This window comes from Moschus berezovskii, chromosome 1, assembly GCF_049115385.1.
Source record: "Moschus berezovskii isolate FMDL1 chromosome 1, NW_MosBer_1.0, whole genome shotgun sequence".
Taxonomy (NCBI): domain Eukaryota; kingdom Metazoa; phylum Chordata; class Mammalia; order Artiodactyla; family Moschidae; genus Moschus; species Moschus berezovskii.
The window spans coordinates 29,233,698-29,252,973 of record NC_142460.1 but is presented as its reverse complement, the minus strand read 5'-3'; the positions used below and the strand labels follow the sequence as shown (position 1 = coordinate 29,252,973).

The window sequence follows — 19,276 nt, the reverse complement described above, 5'->3', positions numbered from 1 at the left end:
CTCATTCTCCGTCGTCCCCTTCTCCTCCCGCCCCCAACCTTTCCCAGCATCAGAGTCTTTTCCAGTGAGTCAACTCGTCTCATGAGGTGGCCAAAGTATTGGAGTTTCAGCTTTAGCATCAGTCCCTCCAATGAACATCCAGGATTGATCTCCTTTAGAATGGACTGGTTGGATCTCCTTGCAGTATAAGGGACTCTCAAGCCTTGACTAGACGGACCTTTGTTGGCAAAGTAACGTCTCTGCTTTTAAATATGCTATCTAGGTTGGTCATAATTTTCCTTCCAAGGAGCAAGCGTCTTTTAATTTCATGGCCACAATCACCATCTGCAGTGATTTTGGAGCCCCAAAAAATAAAGTCTGACACTATCCACAAAATGCATGCCATGTTGCACAAAGATGTTTACTGCATCACTGTTTAAAACAGTGAAAAATGGAAACTAGTACGATCCTATTTATGTTTGTAAAAGATTAACTTTGTATTTGTGCATATATGTTTATGGGGCTTCCCTGGTGCTGAGCAGTGAAGAAGCCACCTGCCAATGCAGGAGATCCAGGTTCAACCCCTGGGTCAGGAAGATCCCCTGAAGGATGGCACGGCAACCCACTCCAGGATTCTCGCCTGGGAAATCCCATGGACAGAGGAGCCTGGCAGCTACAGTCCACGGGGCCAAAAGAATCGGTTACGACCTAACAACTAAACAACAACATATATGTTTATGTTTATGTATGTACAAAAAAGCCCTGAAAATAGAAAACATGAAAAAATGTTGCATCCAGATAGTAGAAGGGGGAAGGTTTGTTTCTATGTAAAATCCTTACTGTTTTACCCTTCAGAGAAAGGAAAGTAAACCAGTATAAATCTCAGGGAGAAAAAGACAGTTCATTTTATAAGCACGTACAAACACTACATAGCAAACTTTTATTTTAATTTACTATACATATTTAAATTTGAGGAAGTTACTAGGTAGATGCACTCTTCTCTGTAGGCTTAGTCTGATCTTCAGTTACCTGTAAAAACATAAATAGCTTTACTTTTCTAATAAACACTTTTACCCTTCACTCACCATTTAAAATCACTGTAGTCTTTTTTTTCTAATAATCCTTTGCCTTTTTTTTCAATAGTAATTATTATAGAAAGTTAAACAGAAAGAGAAGAAAACTTATAGAACCAAATTTCCAATATAAATTATCAAATAAAATATGATTTCACTAAAAATATAATCTGAGACATATATCTAGGCTTCTCAAGTCTGCCATTGTATTTTCCATCTATAAAATGAAATTAACAAAGTATTTTAAATCAATCTTGTTGAAAAAATCAGTAATTCTGTTTTGAACACAGTAAACTATAGGTTTAGCAGAATAGGTATCTGTATGCTAATATTTGTTACGTGTCACTCAGGAAACAAACAGAGCTAAACGGCACTCCTCATCACCCTACAACCTGCTCTGCTTCCTGCGTTATCTGTCTCAGTGAAGTGCCCCACTCAGACGCCCGAGCCGGGCATGAGAGAATCCACATTCTCTCACCTGCATATGTGATCAACAGTCCTGCTGCTTCCACCTACGTAACTCTCACAGCCATTCTCACTGCCCTGCTTGAACTTCAGGGTCTTGTCATCTGCTACCCCTTAGAGGGCTGCTGGCTTAAGTCACAGTTATCTTCCATGCTGGCCCCAGAATAAGCTTGTAAACAGGAAGCGTTTATCAATAGGTCACTTCCTTACTCAAATTCTCCAGTTACCTCCAATCGTCTTCAGGAGGGGCATGCAAATCCCACATCACAGAAGACAAGCCCCTCATACTCTACTGCCACCAGACTCATCACCCACCCCCCACGTGAGTGCGCCTCCAGATTCTTCTTACGCTCACCATGCACTCCATTCCACCAGCCTCTGAGGCAAGCAGCTTCCTCTGGGATAAAACCATCCGCAAGCAAATTATATGCCTGGCCCACTTCCATTCACCCTTTAAAACCAATTTAAGAAATAACGATTGGGAACGCTCCTTAACCAACCAGTGGTTTGGCTTGGGCCCTTTTCTTTATGCCAGAGCCCCACATGTACACCTGAATTGTCTGCTTACAGGACTAGTTATGCTTTTCAAGTAACTTCCTTGAGGACAGCAAACAGATCTTGTCATTACTGAACCTACAGTCCCTGGCACATAACAAGGCTATGCAGTTAAATCAATGAACTATATGTTTAAGCTACTCCCTTTGTACAAGCAAAATAAACAGTGGAAGAAGGAAAGTGAACCAAAATAAATATTGTAAAAACAGCTACTCACTGATTTCCACTAGACACTCTAGGCTACTGTCTCTACTACTTTCTACATTTCTTATATATTCATTTCTTCTCTAGTATCTTAATCTAAAATGGTCAATATTACCAACCACAGAGACAAAGTTATTCCATCTATTCAAAAACACTTTCTTCTCATGAGAAAAAGAAAATTACATCATCTGTGCACAAGAACATTATAGCTAAGTGCCTAAATAGCAAATTATACCTGTAAAGTCATTACTAAAGGCTAGGTACACACATTATCATGCAAAATAATAAATATTTAATTGCATAATGGTTCTTCAGGACATTTATATATTAAAGTGTCTACTGTCAAGGCAGCTTTAAAACATACCTGGCAAACCTTAAATATTCACAAAGTTCACAAAAAAATATGGCATAGACCTAATTAAAACCATTACAGCCATAAAGAACTGTTACTGCTATACAGTAGTAAGTTTTATTTTTCTTCAAGTTCCTACAGTATCACTCGCATGTTATTAGCAAATAAAAACAGAATTGCCAAATAACAACTTTTCTTTTGCCAAAATACTAACGAGGTCAACAACCACAATACTGCTTTAGCTAATGAGACAACCAATTTCTTTCCTTCTCTTTTTATTATTTTGTTGTTGTGGTGGTGGTGGTTGCTTCACTTCAAGGAAAATTTCTTCATAGAAAAGTACTCACAATGCTGTCAAATACACTTACCACTTTCCGAGACCTTTCCAATAATTTATTCCATATCGTAAAATGTGCCTTGAAAAGAAAAGATTTACTATGAATTAAATAAAGCAGCAAAGTTAAAATCAAAGAGGCTGAGTCTTTATATAGGTTTTAAACAAAACAAACACATGGAAAGTTAGGCAGCACTAATGAGGCTCTGAGGTCACAAAAGCGAGTCTGTGTAGGGAAAAAGGTACACACTATACAGGACAGCTGCTTTGCTCAGCATTTGAGAGAGAGAGACTTGAGGACTGAACATGCCGTTCTTTGTCCTTCTTAATCAGTACCACCATAGAAAGCATTCCTTCTAATGGGAAGCAAAACTAACCCCTAATTCTTTCCTTAAATAGAAAATTTCAACATGCTACTGGTCACTGTTCAAATCATAAGCAATTATAAGGAAAGGTTCATTAAGAATTCTCCTCAGTTCTGTGTAATGAACTCTATTGTATGGGAAAAGAATCTTTAAAGGAGTGGATATATGTGTATGTATAACTGATACACTTTGCTATACAGCAGAAACTAACACAACACTGTAAATCAACTATACTCTAATAAAAATTTAACACACACACACACACAAAGAACCAATTGTGACATCTCACATCGGAAGAGCAGACCTGGAAGATGCAGCAGATTACAGAACAAAGTAAAAACTGACTAAGACAATAGTAATGTTATAGAACCAATTTCCTTAATACTTAACAATCATATGCAGCAGAGAATTTTCAGAATGCATAAATGAAAACTGAAAAGTGCAAAATGACCACATCAGTGTTTACTAAATCAGCTGAAGGTGATACTGAGGGATGTGGGTGGGTCAGGGAATATTTCAAACTGGATGAGCTGGTAAAATCAATGATAAAAGGAAAATTACTAAATACATACACGTAAACCCTTCTGGAAGAAGAGCAAAGAGCGGTATATTTCAGGGAAAACCATACCTGGCTCAAGCAGAAGGAGCTACAGTGAGAGACTTCAAGGTCTGAGTGGAATATAACGGGTGCTGGAGAAAGTGGTATGAGATGAAGTCAGAGAAAGGCAGAAGTCTCACAGTGTAGGGCTTCGTGACACAGGGCGAAGGGTCAAATCTGTTCACGAGAAGCCACTGGAAAGTTTGGGGCACAAGAATTACATGATCTGCTGTGTATACTAAAAGGATCACTTTAGCTACTCATTAGAGAATGTGCTTTGGAGGCAAGAATGAAAAGCAAGGAAGGAGAATGGGGAGAAAGAAGGACAGGATGTGGGGAGCGGTGGTAGAGCTGCTGGCAGTGGATGCATTCACGATGTGTTTTAGTGAAGGGTCAACTCCCAGATGGACGGGATGGGGTAATCAAGGTTTACCTCAAACAGCCAGGGAGCTGACAGTTCATTTACTGAAATGGAGAGAGCTAGGAAAGGAAGGCATGTGGGAAAAAATCAAACACATAAAGGACATGTATGGTAAAAATTACAAAATGCTGATGAAAGAAGACTTAAATAAATGAAAAGATATACTGTGTACCCCAAGACCCTGATGCTGGGAAAGACTGAGGGCAGAAGGAGAATGGGGCGACACAGATCCTCAAAATTAGGAAGAAGAACAGGCCAAATGTAAGGCCACAGGGCACTCCAGAAGGCCCCATCAATACGTGCCCCACTGCTCCCCACTGCACCCTCTTCTATTTTGTTTTTTTTGACTCTGCCCTGGAGCCCCAGGATCCATGTCCGCCCTTGGGAGCTGGCATGTACAGTTCCCTGGGAGGAATATTCTCAGTCAGTGCTAAAAACACAGAGGACAGTGATGGAAGTGAGGGCAACAGCCACATCAATAAGATGGAGCGGATGCTCTTTAAAAAATGAACATAAAATCTAGTTATTTCCTGGCTAGGAGCAAGAAGGGGGAATAGAATCTCACAATCAGCCCCACCTACATAGCTGTGTGGCTAGGTGGATGACAGTTATTAAAGCCAAGGCGATTCATTCTTCTAAATGAATTTGAAACATTAAAAATACTATCTCAATTTGAGTTAATTTTTTCAACTAATATTTCTTTTGTAAATTATGTGTTTACATCCTGATTAAAATTATTTTTAATCATGAGCCCACACTGATGAAATATTAGTGTTACACAATTTAATGAAAATTAAAACATACGTCCTTCCAATTGGTTTAAAAATCAAGACTGGAATCACACTCACACCCAAACTGAATAACCTGAAACTTTCGGCTTTACTTACTCTTAAGTGCGCAGGCAGAGACAGACCCTGGAATCTTCGCACAAGACTCGACTGGGTGGCCTGAAGATTGTGAACCGCTGACACTTCATACTGGAAACAAATACTTGTTCTTGGAATAAGAGGGCCCTCACTCACATCAATGAAGTCACCAAATCTGATTTGATTTTAAAAATAAACAAATTAGATCATAAAATCACATCACTTACAATAGTCTGGAAAACAAAGTCTATTCATTCTATTTGCTGCTACATCCCTAATCAAGAACAATGCCTATGGATCAATTCGGTCTGGAGTAGACCCTGACACAGCCATCTCAAGTGAAGAGACTAAAATTTTGAAAATTAAAATTGGTGAAACTTTTTCTTCCTACAATTTTGAAGATTTTTAAGATCACTGAACATATTATGTCATCAAATGGATCCAATGACTAAATCTGATAACCTATATCCTTGTAACAACTAATGCAACAGAATTTAGAGTTTTACTATGTAGGTCAGATTGTGCCCTAAGAGCAGCTTCCTAGAGGAAAAAAGTTGAGTCTGAGTCAAGAAAACATTAAGTTGAAAAAACAGATACAGACCAAGAAGTCATTTCTGCTAATGCCCTGCCTTACCTCTCTCATCTCAGGATCAGAAAGCACACTGTGATATGACTTCCTTACATGTAACACACGTAGTAACTACTATACACGTATATGAATACAGACTTCATATGAATTATGATCAATTCATAACAAAGAATATTTCACCCATTTCCAAAATTAACTCTAAAAATTACATTTTTTAACAATGCTTTCCAACTCGTAAAATACAAATATAAAAGTAACAAACAGCCAAATGAGGAACAGAAACCACTGCCCTTCCTGCAGACAACAGGGCTTCCGATCACCACCATATCAAACAACTAAGCAAAGCAACAGAAAACAAGACAGTAAGAACAAATAAAGGCACAAACTCATTCAGTTATACACCAGTCAGGTGACAATAAAAGTAAACCTTCCATTCAGTTAGCATAGAGGTCAATTTTTTACATTTTTATTTACCTGTGTAGCTTGACTATTCTCTCAGGGTTCTGAGATGCCTTCTCTTCTATGAAATCCACTTTGTACCTAAAGAGCAGCAAAAAAAAAAGCTCTAATTCTAAATGTACAAAAGGGTCTTAAAGACACTTCTTCAGCCACAGTGCTTGAAAGGGAGGCTAGACCAGGAGCCTCCCCTCCCGCCTCCCTTTCGCATCTCGCCTCTTTCGGCCTGGCCACGGCCTCGCAACTCCGCCATAGTGCTCTCACGGAACCCACAGGTGCCTCCGTGCTGCCAGTCTAGGTCATATCCACTGCTCCCTCCACGTCTCAGGGTGTTCTCGCCCACCGGCTCCCAGGGTATTCCCTACTGCTGCTACTGCAACTCTCTGGTCACCCTTCTCTTTCCCTGCCCTGCACGTTCTGTCCCTCGGCTCTCTTCACTTGAAGCATCCTCTCTGGGCCGGTTCCTTGATCCGCACAGCTTTAATTTCCACTTCTGTGCTTATACCTTCTGCACCTCTGCTTCTCATCCACATACTTCTTCTGAGCCCTTAACTGTATATGCAAAACACTCTGGACTTCACCAGGGTGTTCGACAAGCATCTTACATTCCCAAACACGCAACTGAACAAAAACGTACCACCTCTTTTCTCACCAAATTCATTCCTGAATCCCCTGGCTTAGTAAATGACAACATCAACCACTGACATGTCCAAGTGAAAAATTCTGAGATTTCCTTTTCTAATGGATTCTAGTTAGATTAATATTAAAATTTAGCTTATGTTCTCATAATTAGCAGGAGATAAATTGGAGGTTTTCTGAGTGAGAAAGGGAATTGAGAAGGCAGGCACAATTAAAAATGTTGGCAAAGAAAATCCAGCAAATGAATAATTCCCACAGGGAAGACTAAGATCTGGCCATGTGAACATTTTCCTTCAGCTGTTAGCCGCTTCTGAACAGCTGGCATTCGCTGTCTTACCCTTTCATTTGAAAAGTGGAAAGATGGGAAGGAAAGGTTGCCAAATGCAATACAGTTTAAATAAATTTAAGTTTAAATTCAAAATAATACAGTTTAACACAGGTTACCCCCTTCACAATGAAAGGAAACAAGGGGAACACACCGCAATGGTTAACATAGAGAGAACTGGCAGAAAAAAAAAAGACAGTAAAACAAACAAAGAAAAGAATCAAAAGCTGAGGAGGGGGTCGCTTCTTCTCAGGGAATAGTGAGCTGAACAAAAGTAAAAGCTAAAGTAAAAGCTGTCTTACGCACATCAAATATCAAAGCTCTTAAGAGTTGAATTTTCTTCATTATATACAACTTTGAGAGGTTTAATTTTGTTTTAGAGGAAGCCAACACTTACTTATTATGCTGAAATATTTCTAATGCCACTTTTGCTTCAACTTCCAAGGTTTCAAATGGAAGATCTTTATAAATTAAAGCACGAGCATCTTTTGTGAAAGAACGCAGGTTCTCCTTAAAAATGAAAAAAAAAAGTCCTAATCTTTTGTAACAATTTACTTAAAAACATTTCTCTATAAGGCAGATAAAATTGTATGATTAATATTATAAATCCAACTACAACAAAAAGCAAAAGCCAACTGGCTAGGAAAGGAAGCATTAATTTGCAACAACTGAATACTTGAACCATGAGATATATGATTAGCAATTTCTCCCAACTCTACAAACTATAAAACTTGTAATTAACTTGTAACTAAATATCAGCCTGTATTAGAAATAATTATTAAGGATAATCCTACAAAGAAATTTTAATGAACATTTCATCTATATAGCCTTGTAAATGTTTATTAAAATAATGGTGCAAGAAGTAGAAATGCTAATAAGTAAATAGTAAGATACAAAAATTTGTTTACACTATGAGTAAAACTAAGTTTTTAAAATAAGTCCATGAGGATAAACTTATTGTTTATGTGATTCAGAAAGTTTCAATAGGAAATGTCATCACTGGCCATGTCCAAAACATAGCGTAAAATTCAATGCTAGAAACTTCTGTTTAATGAAAACATCTATTTAATACAATTAAAATGATTAATAATACACATTAACAATGTTTATGAGATTTTTAGTAAAAACTATAATTGAGTTTTCACACTATAAATCATAACTAATACAGAAAAGATCAAGCACTATTACGCAAATAATTTTTGTAATAAAATTCTTTCCACAAACGTCCTATTAAACTGTTTTGAATGAAATGACTCTTCTCATTCTTAAAGAGATAATTTCCTGCAAATACACATTCATGGTTTAATATAGCTGTTCAGTTCAGTTCAGTCGCTCAGTCGTGTCCGACTCTCTGCGACCCCATGAATCACAGCACGCCAGGCCTCCCTCTCCATCACCAACTCCCGGAGTTCACTCAAACTCATGTCCACAGAGTCGGTGATGCCATCCAGCCATCTCATTCTAGGTCGTCCCCTTCTCCTCCCGTCCCCAACCCTTCCCAGCATCAGAATCTTTTCCAGTGAGTCAACTCGTCGCATGAGGTGGCCAAAATATTGCAGTTTCAGCTTTAGCATCAGTCCTTCCAATGAACACCCAGGATCGATTTCCCTTAGAATGGACTGGTTGGATCTCCTTGCGGTACAAGGGACTCTCAAGAGTCTTCTCCAACACCACAGTTCAAAAGCATCAGTTCTTCGGCGATATAGCTGTTACTTGAATGTAACTCTCCCCCACTTTCTCAAAGCCTTCCACCAAACCTCACAGTGCCTCCAATGAACAAGTACATTTCTTTTTTAAAGTTTTATCTTGGAAAAAAGTGGTAGCAAGTTTCACAGACAACAAGAGTTAAATTTTGACCGCCTTAGTTTTTACTTAACTTCAGTAAAGGAAGAATCTTGACAGACTTGGAAAAAAGAAATATACTGACACGAGTCCACAGATGAAGAAGAAACCGTTCTTACCCCTCCCTGACCCTCTCCCCACCTCTCCCAACACCTCTCTTCCCTCTTTCTTTCTTCCTTCCTGTTTCCCTCCTCTCTCCCTTCTGATATTAAGCCATAAGGGCAAGATTATTTAAGAAATAACTTTCAAAGCCAACATTTGGAGTCAGCAACTCTGAAATTCTTGCTTTTAGAAACTATTCCACTAAATGTCAGATGCACCCTTGAGAAAAGACATTACCAGTGATAATCATAAGATGCTATCTACTGTTAAGCCACATTTGCTCCAGAGAATTACAGTGAGTGAAAAAAGTCAATCCCCCAGTACTACATACTGAACGACTTCATTTACATAACATTCTTGAATTGATAAGATTATACAAATAAAGAACAGATAAGTGGTTGCCACTGTTTAAGGATGGGGAGGATAGAAACTAAACAGAAATTCTGGCAGTGACAGAAATGTTCTGCATCATGGCTGTATCAATGCCAATATCCTGGTCATGATCACCTGGTACTGCGGTCTGCAAGATGACACGCTGGGGAAAAGGGAGTAAAAGGAACATGGAACTTCCATATACCTACAACTCCACTGTTGCTGTGCTTAGTCGCTCAGTCGTGTCCGACTCCTTGTGACTCCATGGACTGTAGCCCACCAGGACCCACCAGGCTCCTCTGTCCATGGGGATTCTCCAGGCAAGAATACTGGAGTGGGTTGCCAGGCCCTGCTCCAGGGGATCTTCCCAACCCAGGGATCGAATCTACGTCTCCCACATTGCAGGCGGATTCTTTACTATCTGAGCGACCAGGGAAGCCCAAGAATATCTGAGTGGGTAGCCTATCTCGTCTCCAGGAGAACTTTCCCACCAAGAAATTGAACCGGGGTCTCCTGTATTGCTTTGTATTTACCAGCTGGGCTACCAGCAACTCCACAGGTATCTATAATTTTCTTCAACTAAAAAGTTTAAGAAAAGTTATAGAAACAAACAAAAGACATATTTGTTTCAGAGCTATTAAAATGTGAAAAAAAATGGACACAGTGAAATTGACAAAATGGTACACTACACTGCTTCCCCTTTCCTGACTTCCAAACTTCCAATGTAGGACACACAGGTTTGCTTAATTAGGCATTTGCCCATTCTCCCCAATCATAACTACGTCACTAGGTTTAACTTTCAAAAGCCATCAGCACCCGATACTTATACAGCATCCAACGTTGATCCACTTTTGTTAGCCAGGCTCCTGCCACTACCCTAGTCCCAGAGCAACAAGGAGCGCCCTCATTAAGAAGGCAGACCATTCCAGAACAGGCTAGTTTGTTGCTATGTAGTCTGCTGCTTTTTGGGTAGCTTTGTCCAAGTCTGATGTTTTTTAATTCACAGCCACTCCCCAACCACCACCACCATTCTCAATGTAATTCTTGTTCATTGGAAGAACTCAGCATGCAATAGACTTTAAACCAGTTTAGAGTAGTGATTTTCAAAGTGTGCTCTGGGGATCCAAGATAGTTTTTCTTCTATATTTTATATTCTGGGCACCACGCTGCAGTAAAGACCCTCAACCATATACCTCTGTGTTAAATACACACACACGAAAAAAGACTGCATGACTGATTCTTTTAGATATTCTCAACACGGAGTATCATTCAACAATACCAACACAGGAATAATTCTAACAAAGAAAGGCAGACTCTAAAATTAATACTCTAAAGAGCAGGCTTACTTTTGTTGGCATCCACTCATCAAGTCTCTTATCCAAAACAACGTCATAGCAGAAGGCTCCAGCAATTACTGTAAAGCCAACCAAAATAAAAAAGCAAAGTTAAATCTGTTAGGGGATGAAGTTACTAATTTAACACAAATGAATATTTAGACCCTAACGTGAAGAGTGAACAATCTCTCTCAATGCTACAAATTATAAAACCGTTACCATCACTCCAGCTTCCTGTCAGACCTCTACCAACTCTCAGATCAAATTATCTCACCTTTTGTTAACCCAACATCACCAATAATTGTTAACCATTCACATTTTCCTCAGGAATATTATCACCACAGAGATTTCTCTGATGATCATAACAGTTACTAGATATAAAAATTCTTAAAGAATAAAATATTTAACAACTAGGCAAATAACTAAATGGACATGACATGTTTCTTAGTACCTTCTAATAAAGATTAGTTTTTTGCTGCTTTGTTTTCCTTAGAATCATTTACTGCCAAATCAAATATTTTTTGGCATATAAACTTCTACCTTTAAAAAAAAAAATACAAATGTGATCCTACTACACATACTGTTGTAAAATCCTAGTTTTAGAAAGAATGTGAACTCTTCCACCTCCCAAAAATGGTGTTCCTCTCCAGTGTTAGGGTCATTTCTGGTGAAATGGTACCACCTAAACACAGGTTTCTATAGAAGTCTATTTATACTCACATCTCCTCCTCCTCCACACATTGTTTGGAAATAAATACTTTAAATGATAATAAATAAACACTGACACAGTATAGTTACATGAAATGCATATTCAAGAGAAACAATCTTCCCTAGTTCTGTTAATGACTGACTTCTAATAATCAAATGGAATATGACAGCAATAAGATGAATCCTTATTATTATAAGAATTATAATTATTATAATTATATTATTATATTCTCGTTACCTATAATGAATGGAATGTACGTATGATGGCAATTTACATTAGACTAAATTCGAAAAAATGAGAAGTGTCAGTTGCTCAATCATGTCCAACTCTGTGACCCTACGAAATGTGGCCAACCAGGTTCCTCTGTCCGTGGAATTCTCCAGCAAGAATACTGGAGTAGGTTGCCATTTCCTTCTCCAGAGGATCTTCCTGACCCAGGGATCAAACCTGGTCTCCTGCATTGCAGGATTATCATCTGAGCCACCACGGAATCCCAGATTAAATTAGAAGTGAGTTCTATGCGACAGGCTTCCCTGGTGGCTCAGTGGTAAAAGCCTCTGCATACAATGCAGGAGACCCGGGTTTGATCCCTGGGTCAGGAAGATCCCCTGGAGAAGGAAATGGCAACCCACTCCAGTATTTTTGCCTGGAAAATTCCGTGGGCTACAATCACAATCTATGGGGTTACAAAGAGTCGGACACGACTAAGCGTCACTTTCTATATGACATCAAACATAGGTACCAAAATATTGAGATACAGAAAGTAGACCTGTATGTGTTTACTTGCTTATATGTATACATCACCTGGTACTTCTGGGGCTCTGACCAAACGGACCACATATTCATCTTTGAACGCCCTGTCTATCACACAGCCCATTATCATGGCACAAGAACGCCAATAAGCCTAGAAAAATAAAATACACACAAACATAATAAATACTAAGATTTACTAATATTTCTTCAAAATCACCGTCGCAGAGTTGGAAACAGAGACACAAGTATTGCAGCCAGCCTGCCCATCTGAGGCTCTGCATAACCGGGCACATGGCCTTCCTGAGCTCTTCACATCTGAGGACAAGGGTGGGCTCACTTGGTTGTGTGTGACAGAGACTCCAGAATGTGCTCTACACAATCACAGAGATACACTAAAAAGACGCAAATCCAGGCCTTGAAGGCCAGCAAGATGCACTTTTTCATCTACCTGAGTTTATTGTTTCTAATGTCTGAGGAATTCAGAATCAAAGCCTAGGTTCAAATCCAGGCTCAGCCACTACCTAAACTAGTAACCTTGGTCAAGCTACTACATCTCTCTTTGCCTTAGTTTATTTATCTGTAAAATGGGGATAATAGTACATTTTATGGGGTTTTTTTTTAATGAGGATTAAATGAGTTAATACCTGTGAATCACCTAAAACAGTGTCTGATAGACAACAAATGTTTGATGTTAGTTACTTTAATTATCATGCTCATCATTTCCTTCTTTAAATATTTCATTTCAACAAATACTTGTTAAACATCTACTGGATATAAGTCAAGAACAAGATACAAATCATGATCCCTGTCTTTACAAAGCCAAGAATCCAATGTATTCAACAGCTCATTTTACAAAGGAAAATCAAAATACTGTGTCGAGAGACAGCAACCAATTGTTTTGAGACCCAGAAGAGGGATTCATCTGATAAGAAGACACTGAGAAGGTTCCACAGAGCAGATTACATTTTAACTTAACTATAAAAGATAAACAGGATTTTAACAGGGAGGAAAGAGAATACTCAAAGAAAGGAGGACAACAGAGCAGAAACCATTACTGACCAGGTCCTCCAGTGTGGCTGGAGCAGAGAGGAAGTGGAAAGATGCTGTGGAAACTAAAGTTCAAAGAGCAGGTGGGGGTCAGAGAAGTGTACACACACACAAGGCCAGGAAAGTTACATGAAAGGTTATCAGGTAGGCAAGAGCTTTAGGGATCAGTCACATCATCCAACAAAACTTGTGCAAGACTATTAAGGAAGACTTTCAGATAAAAAAAAGGTGGGGGGGTGGAGGGGAGAGAAGTTAAAAAGTTATTGAAATAATATAGAAGAGATGGTCAAAGGCAAGAAAGAAATTACTGCAATATACAGGGTGACTAATAAAAGCAAGATGAACAAAGATATGAATGTGAAAGACACATCATATAGTTTTCTCAAACCAAAATACAGACATGAATGCCACTGAGAATTTTTGAACTATGAAAATGCCTTATCTACCAATTAAAACCCTGGTTAGTACTGTACAACATTTGACTTTGACCATATTTGTATAACTCTATAGGGGCTTCCCCAGTGGTTCATCAGTAAAGAATCCGCCAGCAAGGCAAGAGATTTGGGTTTGATCCCTGGGTCAGGAAGAGTCCCTGGAAAAGGGCATAGCAACCCACTCCACTACTCTTGCCTGGAGAATCCTGTGGACAGAGGAGCCTGGTGGGCTACAGTCCATGGGGTCGCACAGAGTCGGGCACGACTGAAGCAATGTAGCACAGCACAGCATGCTCCAAAGTAAACAGGTTTTCATAAAAGGTGGAAGAAAAACTGGAGGGAGGAGGACGAAAGAGTGCAGAGGCAGAATACCTTATTGACTTCTCCTGGATCATCATCTTTGAAAGTTAGAAATTTAATTTCACAGGACTTGGTCAAAGGTTTATACATGTCCCAAGGCTGTCCGTCCACAAGGGCCAGAATAGACTTCCTGCAGTACCACTCACTTAAATCTAGGAATTCAGAACAGATTGAAGATTTAACTCTAACAAAACCCAAGTGAAAAGTTACATGTTTAAGTGCTACATTAAGAAATAAAAAAAGAAAGGCAAGATTTGGGAAGTTGTCTTTTATGAGGGGAAAAAATATTTGAGCTAATAAAAAATAATTTCCAACACACTCAGCGTATTGTTAGTTATTAACAAAATTACCCAAACAAAAATCCTTAAGGCTAAGTCTAATCTGAAATTAATCTATTAATAAAATAATCTCCCAAGAGCTACGCTTAGATATTGAGAGAGCAGCATCATGGGTACATCTGGATATGTGCACACACAACTCAGAGAGAAAATAAAAACACACATCCACACTAAGTCTGTTCTAGAGGGGCTTGGGGCCTTCTTTCCAATCACCTCTTACTTCCCTAACATGGACTCTCAAGTTAAATACAATAGTTATTAGTTTTTAGTAATCAGTGTGAATTCACACATAAGCAGATCAGCTCTGGTCTGTTGTATGACTCCAGAATGCAACTTCATCCCTGATTAGATGTTTTTTGAGTTCAAAGATATTCAAAGAAGTGGTCCAACCATAGGGTCTAAATAAGCTCCCTAAGGCAGGGATTATGCCTATTTTTGCTCACTCAATTTATCTAAAGCCTAGCACCAGACCTGAAATATAACAGGTAGTCAATAAAGAAGAAAAAAAAAAAGATTAAAAAAAAAAACAGGTACTGAACTTCTGACAGTATGAGAAGCAAGTCTGAGGGCAGGGGTTATGCTGGGAGTGTTCAGAGGCTCCATCTCTACATGGGAAATGTGTAAAACCGCTTAAGGGCCTGTCTTAGCCTCCTCTGTGTTCCTAATACCTATCCTACAGCAGAGGTTCAAGAAATGCTCGCCAAACAAGGAAGCAACTGTAAGTACTAATTCAAGTGCCAAAGTAAAGGAAGATTGAGAGTACACCCTCTGCAGGTCACCTTAAGCTTTTAACTAACGTTAATTACTCAAATGGGATCATCACTAAGTTTTCCAAAAGCCTGAACAATGCAGCTAGTCATATTCGAATGAGCATACAAGACTCACAAATCCACTTTGTGTTCTTTCGGAATTTAAACATTACCAGTTCTATCAAAGTTACTACAAAAGAATTTTGATTGAAAATAATACAGAGGCCCTGCTCCCTTCATTTCCAAACCAGATCACACACAAGGCATTATTATCTTCTTTAATATATGAACATAAGAAGTATTTTTACCCCAATTACACTCACGCCATGCACTCACACATTTACTACAAATAAACAAAGACACAACACACACACAAGGCAAGCACTGAGCAGATAAAAGGGTTAAGTTTGATATAAAAGAGCAGAAAAGGGGAAGAAGGCCAAAAAAACAGCTGATCATGTGAGGTCAGGGCAGTCCCTCTGTCTCAAAATCCTCTAACGGGACTCACATGGGGACTACCCCCATTACACCAAGACTGTCTCTAAAAAGGGCAAGCCCAAGAGCAGTTACACTTTCAGGTCTGCCTTCTTCAGGAAACTATGACAGCGCTCTTAGCTCAGCCAAATTCAAGCAAGTCCCAGGACAACCTGTGGGTGACAATACCCACCTTACCCGACCGCCTAGTATTCTCAACCGCTAATCAACGGTGAACACACGGGAAGATGCTAGATACTGGGGAGTTCAGGGAGCAATTACAACATCTTGTCTCCTCTGCACCAGTTTTTCCCCTTTCTTATTTAAAAATCATCAAAATGGGACCCTGATCCGTTACTTACGCATGGCACAGCTATAAGGAGTGGAAACGTTTTTATTCAACACAAAGATCGTGCCAGGGTCAGTTTTCCCAACGTGTTTCACTTCGATCTTCTCAGTTCGGGGAGTTAGTGACAGTTGCCTGTTTTTCTCTTTGTTAAAGAGATCATTCTGCATTTCTATCAGTTCGGCCGGTGACAGCTGAGAAGCAGGTGATGTGGCCACAGACCCTGTGAAGAAGTTACAAAAAACGTGAATACTGACAAAAGAGATGAACATCCTGCAGCCACCCTGTTCCACTCCCGCCATCGCCCTCCTCCAGCCGGGAAAGTAGAGGAGGCAAGGGAGTTTTCAACGCTTTTCGCCGAAATGAGCTCAGAGATCCACTTTCTAACATTAAATTAAAACGCCAACGGAAGAGAATCGCCGCCTGCCCACATCCGCCTTTACTTCCACCTTCCTTTGACCATTAGATCTCTACTTCGCAACAGTTTTCTCCGTCTTATTCCAACCTGTGCTTTACAATAAAGGGCAAAAAAAAAAAAAAAGGTAACCAGGAAGTGGAGTCAAAAACCAGACTAGTCAAGGCAAAGTTGAGCAAAGTTTGTCGCTCTGAAAGCCCCAAGCGACTGAAGGTCCCACGCCAAGTCGCTCCATATCTAGAGGGAGAAATGCTAAGTTTGTTTGTTTGTTTTTCCGAAACCCCAAATCAGAGGATTTGGCAAGGCGAGCGCGAGTTCAACGGGAAAACAAGGACACTTCTGCACCAGGACGTGGCCTCCCTCTCGGGGGCGCCCCAAGCTTCCCCCGCGGCCCTTCCCCTGGGCTCCCCGAGATCTGGCCCCAAGGCCGTGAAGGCCGGCAGAGTGAAACACCCGCCTCCGCGCCCCAGCCCCGCGGCACTCCCCGCAGGACCCGCTTGGGGCCCAGTCTGAACAGACACCGTCCTCTAAGCCTCCCTCCTCGTCCCCACGGCCGCTGATAACTCACTCCAGGCAGCCCCGCCGCTGGGGGCGGCACGCCAGAGCCTCAGCCCCCAGACCGCCACCGCCATTGCCTCCTCCGCGGCGGCGGGAAGCTCCGCGCGCAGGTCCTTTCCCGTCCTCTTCCCCGGAAACTCCGAGCGCGCACTCTGGGTTCCGCCCGACAGTTTCGTTCCGGGCCCGGCTGTCGGACGACACCCGCCGCGAGGGGGCGCGCTCAAGCCTCGCTGAGAGTCAGCCGCCGGAGGTCCGGCGTCTGGATCCGTGTTTGTTCCTGGAGCGCGGAGGGTGATCCGAGGGCCCTGGGCTCCGTAGACGTCTCGTTTGGAGCCGCAGAGCCTGACACGTGCTGCCACCCTCTGTCTACCGCGGGTTCGAGCCTGGCTGGCAGGCGAAACCCTTGGTGCTCACAAAACATGTTTCTCGGAAGAAAAATCGAGGAAAGGTGGCTTCTGTTTACTCTTACTTTCATGCAGCCTGGCCGACCAAGCCGATGGCATCCTCTGCTGTGGCTTAACTCTCGGTTTTGCAAGGCTTAGTTTTTAGGGTGATTTGAGTGGGTCTGGAAGCAACAGAACTGGACATGGAACAACAGACTGGTTCCAAATAGGAAAAGGTGTACGTCGAGGTTGTATATTGTCACCTTGCTTATTTAACTTATATGCAGAGTACATCATGAGGAACGCTGGGCTGGAAGAAGCACAAGCTGGAATCAAGATTGCTGGGAGAAATATCAATAACCTCAGATATGCAGATGACACTACCCTTATGGCAGAAAGTGAAGACGAACTCAAAAGCCTCTTGATGAAAGTGAAAGAGGAGAGTGAAAAGGTTGGCTTGAAGCTCAACATTCAGAAAACAAAGATCATGGCATCTGATCCCATCACTTCATGGGAAATAGATGGAAAAACAGTGGAAACAGTGTCAGACTTTATTTTTTTGGGCTCCAAAATCACTGCAGATGCTGATTGCAGCCATGAAATTAAAAGACGCTTGCTCCTTGGAAGGAAAGTTATGACCAACCTTGATAGTATATTAAAAAGCAGAGACATTACTTTGCCAACCAAGGTCCATCTAGTCAAGGCAATGGTTTTTCCCGTGGTCATGTATGGATGTGAGAGTTGGACTGTGAAGAAAGCTGATCGCCGAAGAATCGATGCTTTTGAACTGTGGTGCTGGAGAAGACTCTTGAGAGTCCCTTATACTGCAAGGAGATCCAACCAGTCCATTCTGAGGGAGATCAATCCTGGATGTTCATTGGAGGGACTGATGCTGAAGCTGAAACTGCAATACTTTGGCCACCTCATGCGGCGAGTTGACTCACTGGAAAAGACTCTGATGCTGGGAAAGGTTGGGGGCGGGAGGAGAAGGGGACGACGGAGAATGAGATGGCTGGATGGCATCACCGACTCTGTGGACATGAGTTTGAGTGTACTCCGGGAGTTGGTGAGGGACAGGGAGGCCTGGCGTGCTGTGATTCATGGGGTCGCGGAGAGTCGGACACGACTGAGTGATTGAACTGAACTGAACTGAACTGAAAAGCCTCTTGATGAAAGTGAAAGAGGAGAGTGAAAAGGTTGGCTTGAAGCTCAACATTCAGAAAACGAAGATCATGGCATCTGGTCCCATCACTTCGTGGGAAATAGACGTGGAAACAGTGTCAGACTTCATTTTTGGGGGCTCCAAAATCACTGCAGATGCTGATTGCAACCATGAAATTAAAAGACGCTTACTCCTTGGAAGGAAAGTTATGACCAACCTAGATAGCATATTAAAAAGCAGAGACATTACTTTGCCGACCAAGGTCCGTCTAGTCAAGGCTATGGTTTTTCCCATGGTCATGTATGGATGTGAGAGTTGGACTGTGAAGAAAGCTGAGCGCCGAAGAATGATGCTTTTGAACTGTGGTGCTGGAAAAGACTCTTGAGAGTCCCTTGGACTGCAAGGAGATCCAACCCAGTCCATTCTAAAGGAGCTCAGTACTGGGTGTTCATTGGAAGGACTGATACTAAAGCTGAAACTGCAATACTTTGGCCACCTCATGCGACGAGTTGACTCACTGGAAAAGACTCTGATGCTGGGAGGGATTGGGGCCAGGAGGAAAAGGGGACGACAGAGAATGAGAGGGCAGGATGGCATCACTGACTCGATGGACATAAGTTTGAGCGAACTCCGGGAGTTGGTGATGGACAGGGAGGCCTGGCGTGCTGATTCATGGG

The 19,276-nt window shown here is 41.1% G+C and overlaps 1 protein-coding gene across 1 annotated transcript; it reads right to left on the bottom strand.

Moving 5' to 3' along the window:
* Positions 1 to 905: 905 nt before the first annotated feature.
* MRPL39 (mitochondrial ribosomal protein L39) lies at positions 906 to 17,198 on the bottom strand. The gene is made up of 10 exons (XM_055421865.2): positions 17,065 to 17,198; positions 16,098 to 16,304; positions 14,187 to 14,326; positions 12,385 to 12,484; positions 10,884 to 10,951; positions 7,619 to 7,731; positions 6,276 to 6,341; positions 5,234 to 5,387; positions 2,997 to 3,044; positions 906 to 1,008 (listed from the first exon to the last, which is right to left on the bottom strand). Exons 1-10 carry the CDS (start codon positions 17,126 to 17,128, stop codon positions 961 to 963), a joined length of 1,008 nt encoding a protein of 335 aa, XP_055277840.2. The 5' UTR covers positions 17,129 to 17,198; the 3' UTR covers positions 906 to 960.
* Positions 17,199 to 19,276: the final 2,078 nt, after the last annotated feature.

Bases quoted from the DNA above. Each gene is read 5' to 3' on its own strand.
- MRPL39 (XM_055421865.2), bottom strand. From the start codon at position 17,128: ATGGCGGTGGCGGTCTGGGGGCTGAGGCTCTGGCGTGCCGCCCCCAGC. The intron at 14,327-16,097 runs GTAAGTAACGGA...CTGAATTCCTAG, and splicing joins TCCTTATAGCTGTGCCATGC to ATTTAAGTGAGTGGTACTGC. The intron at 6,342-7,618 runs GTAAGTGTTGGC...GCTGCTCTTTAG, and splicing joins GAAATATTTCAGCATAATAA to GTACAAAGTGGATTTCATAG.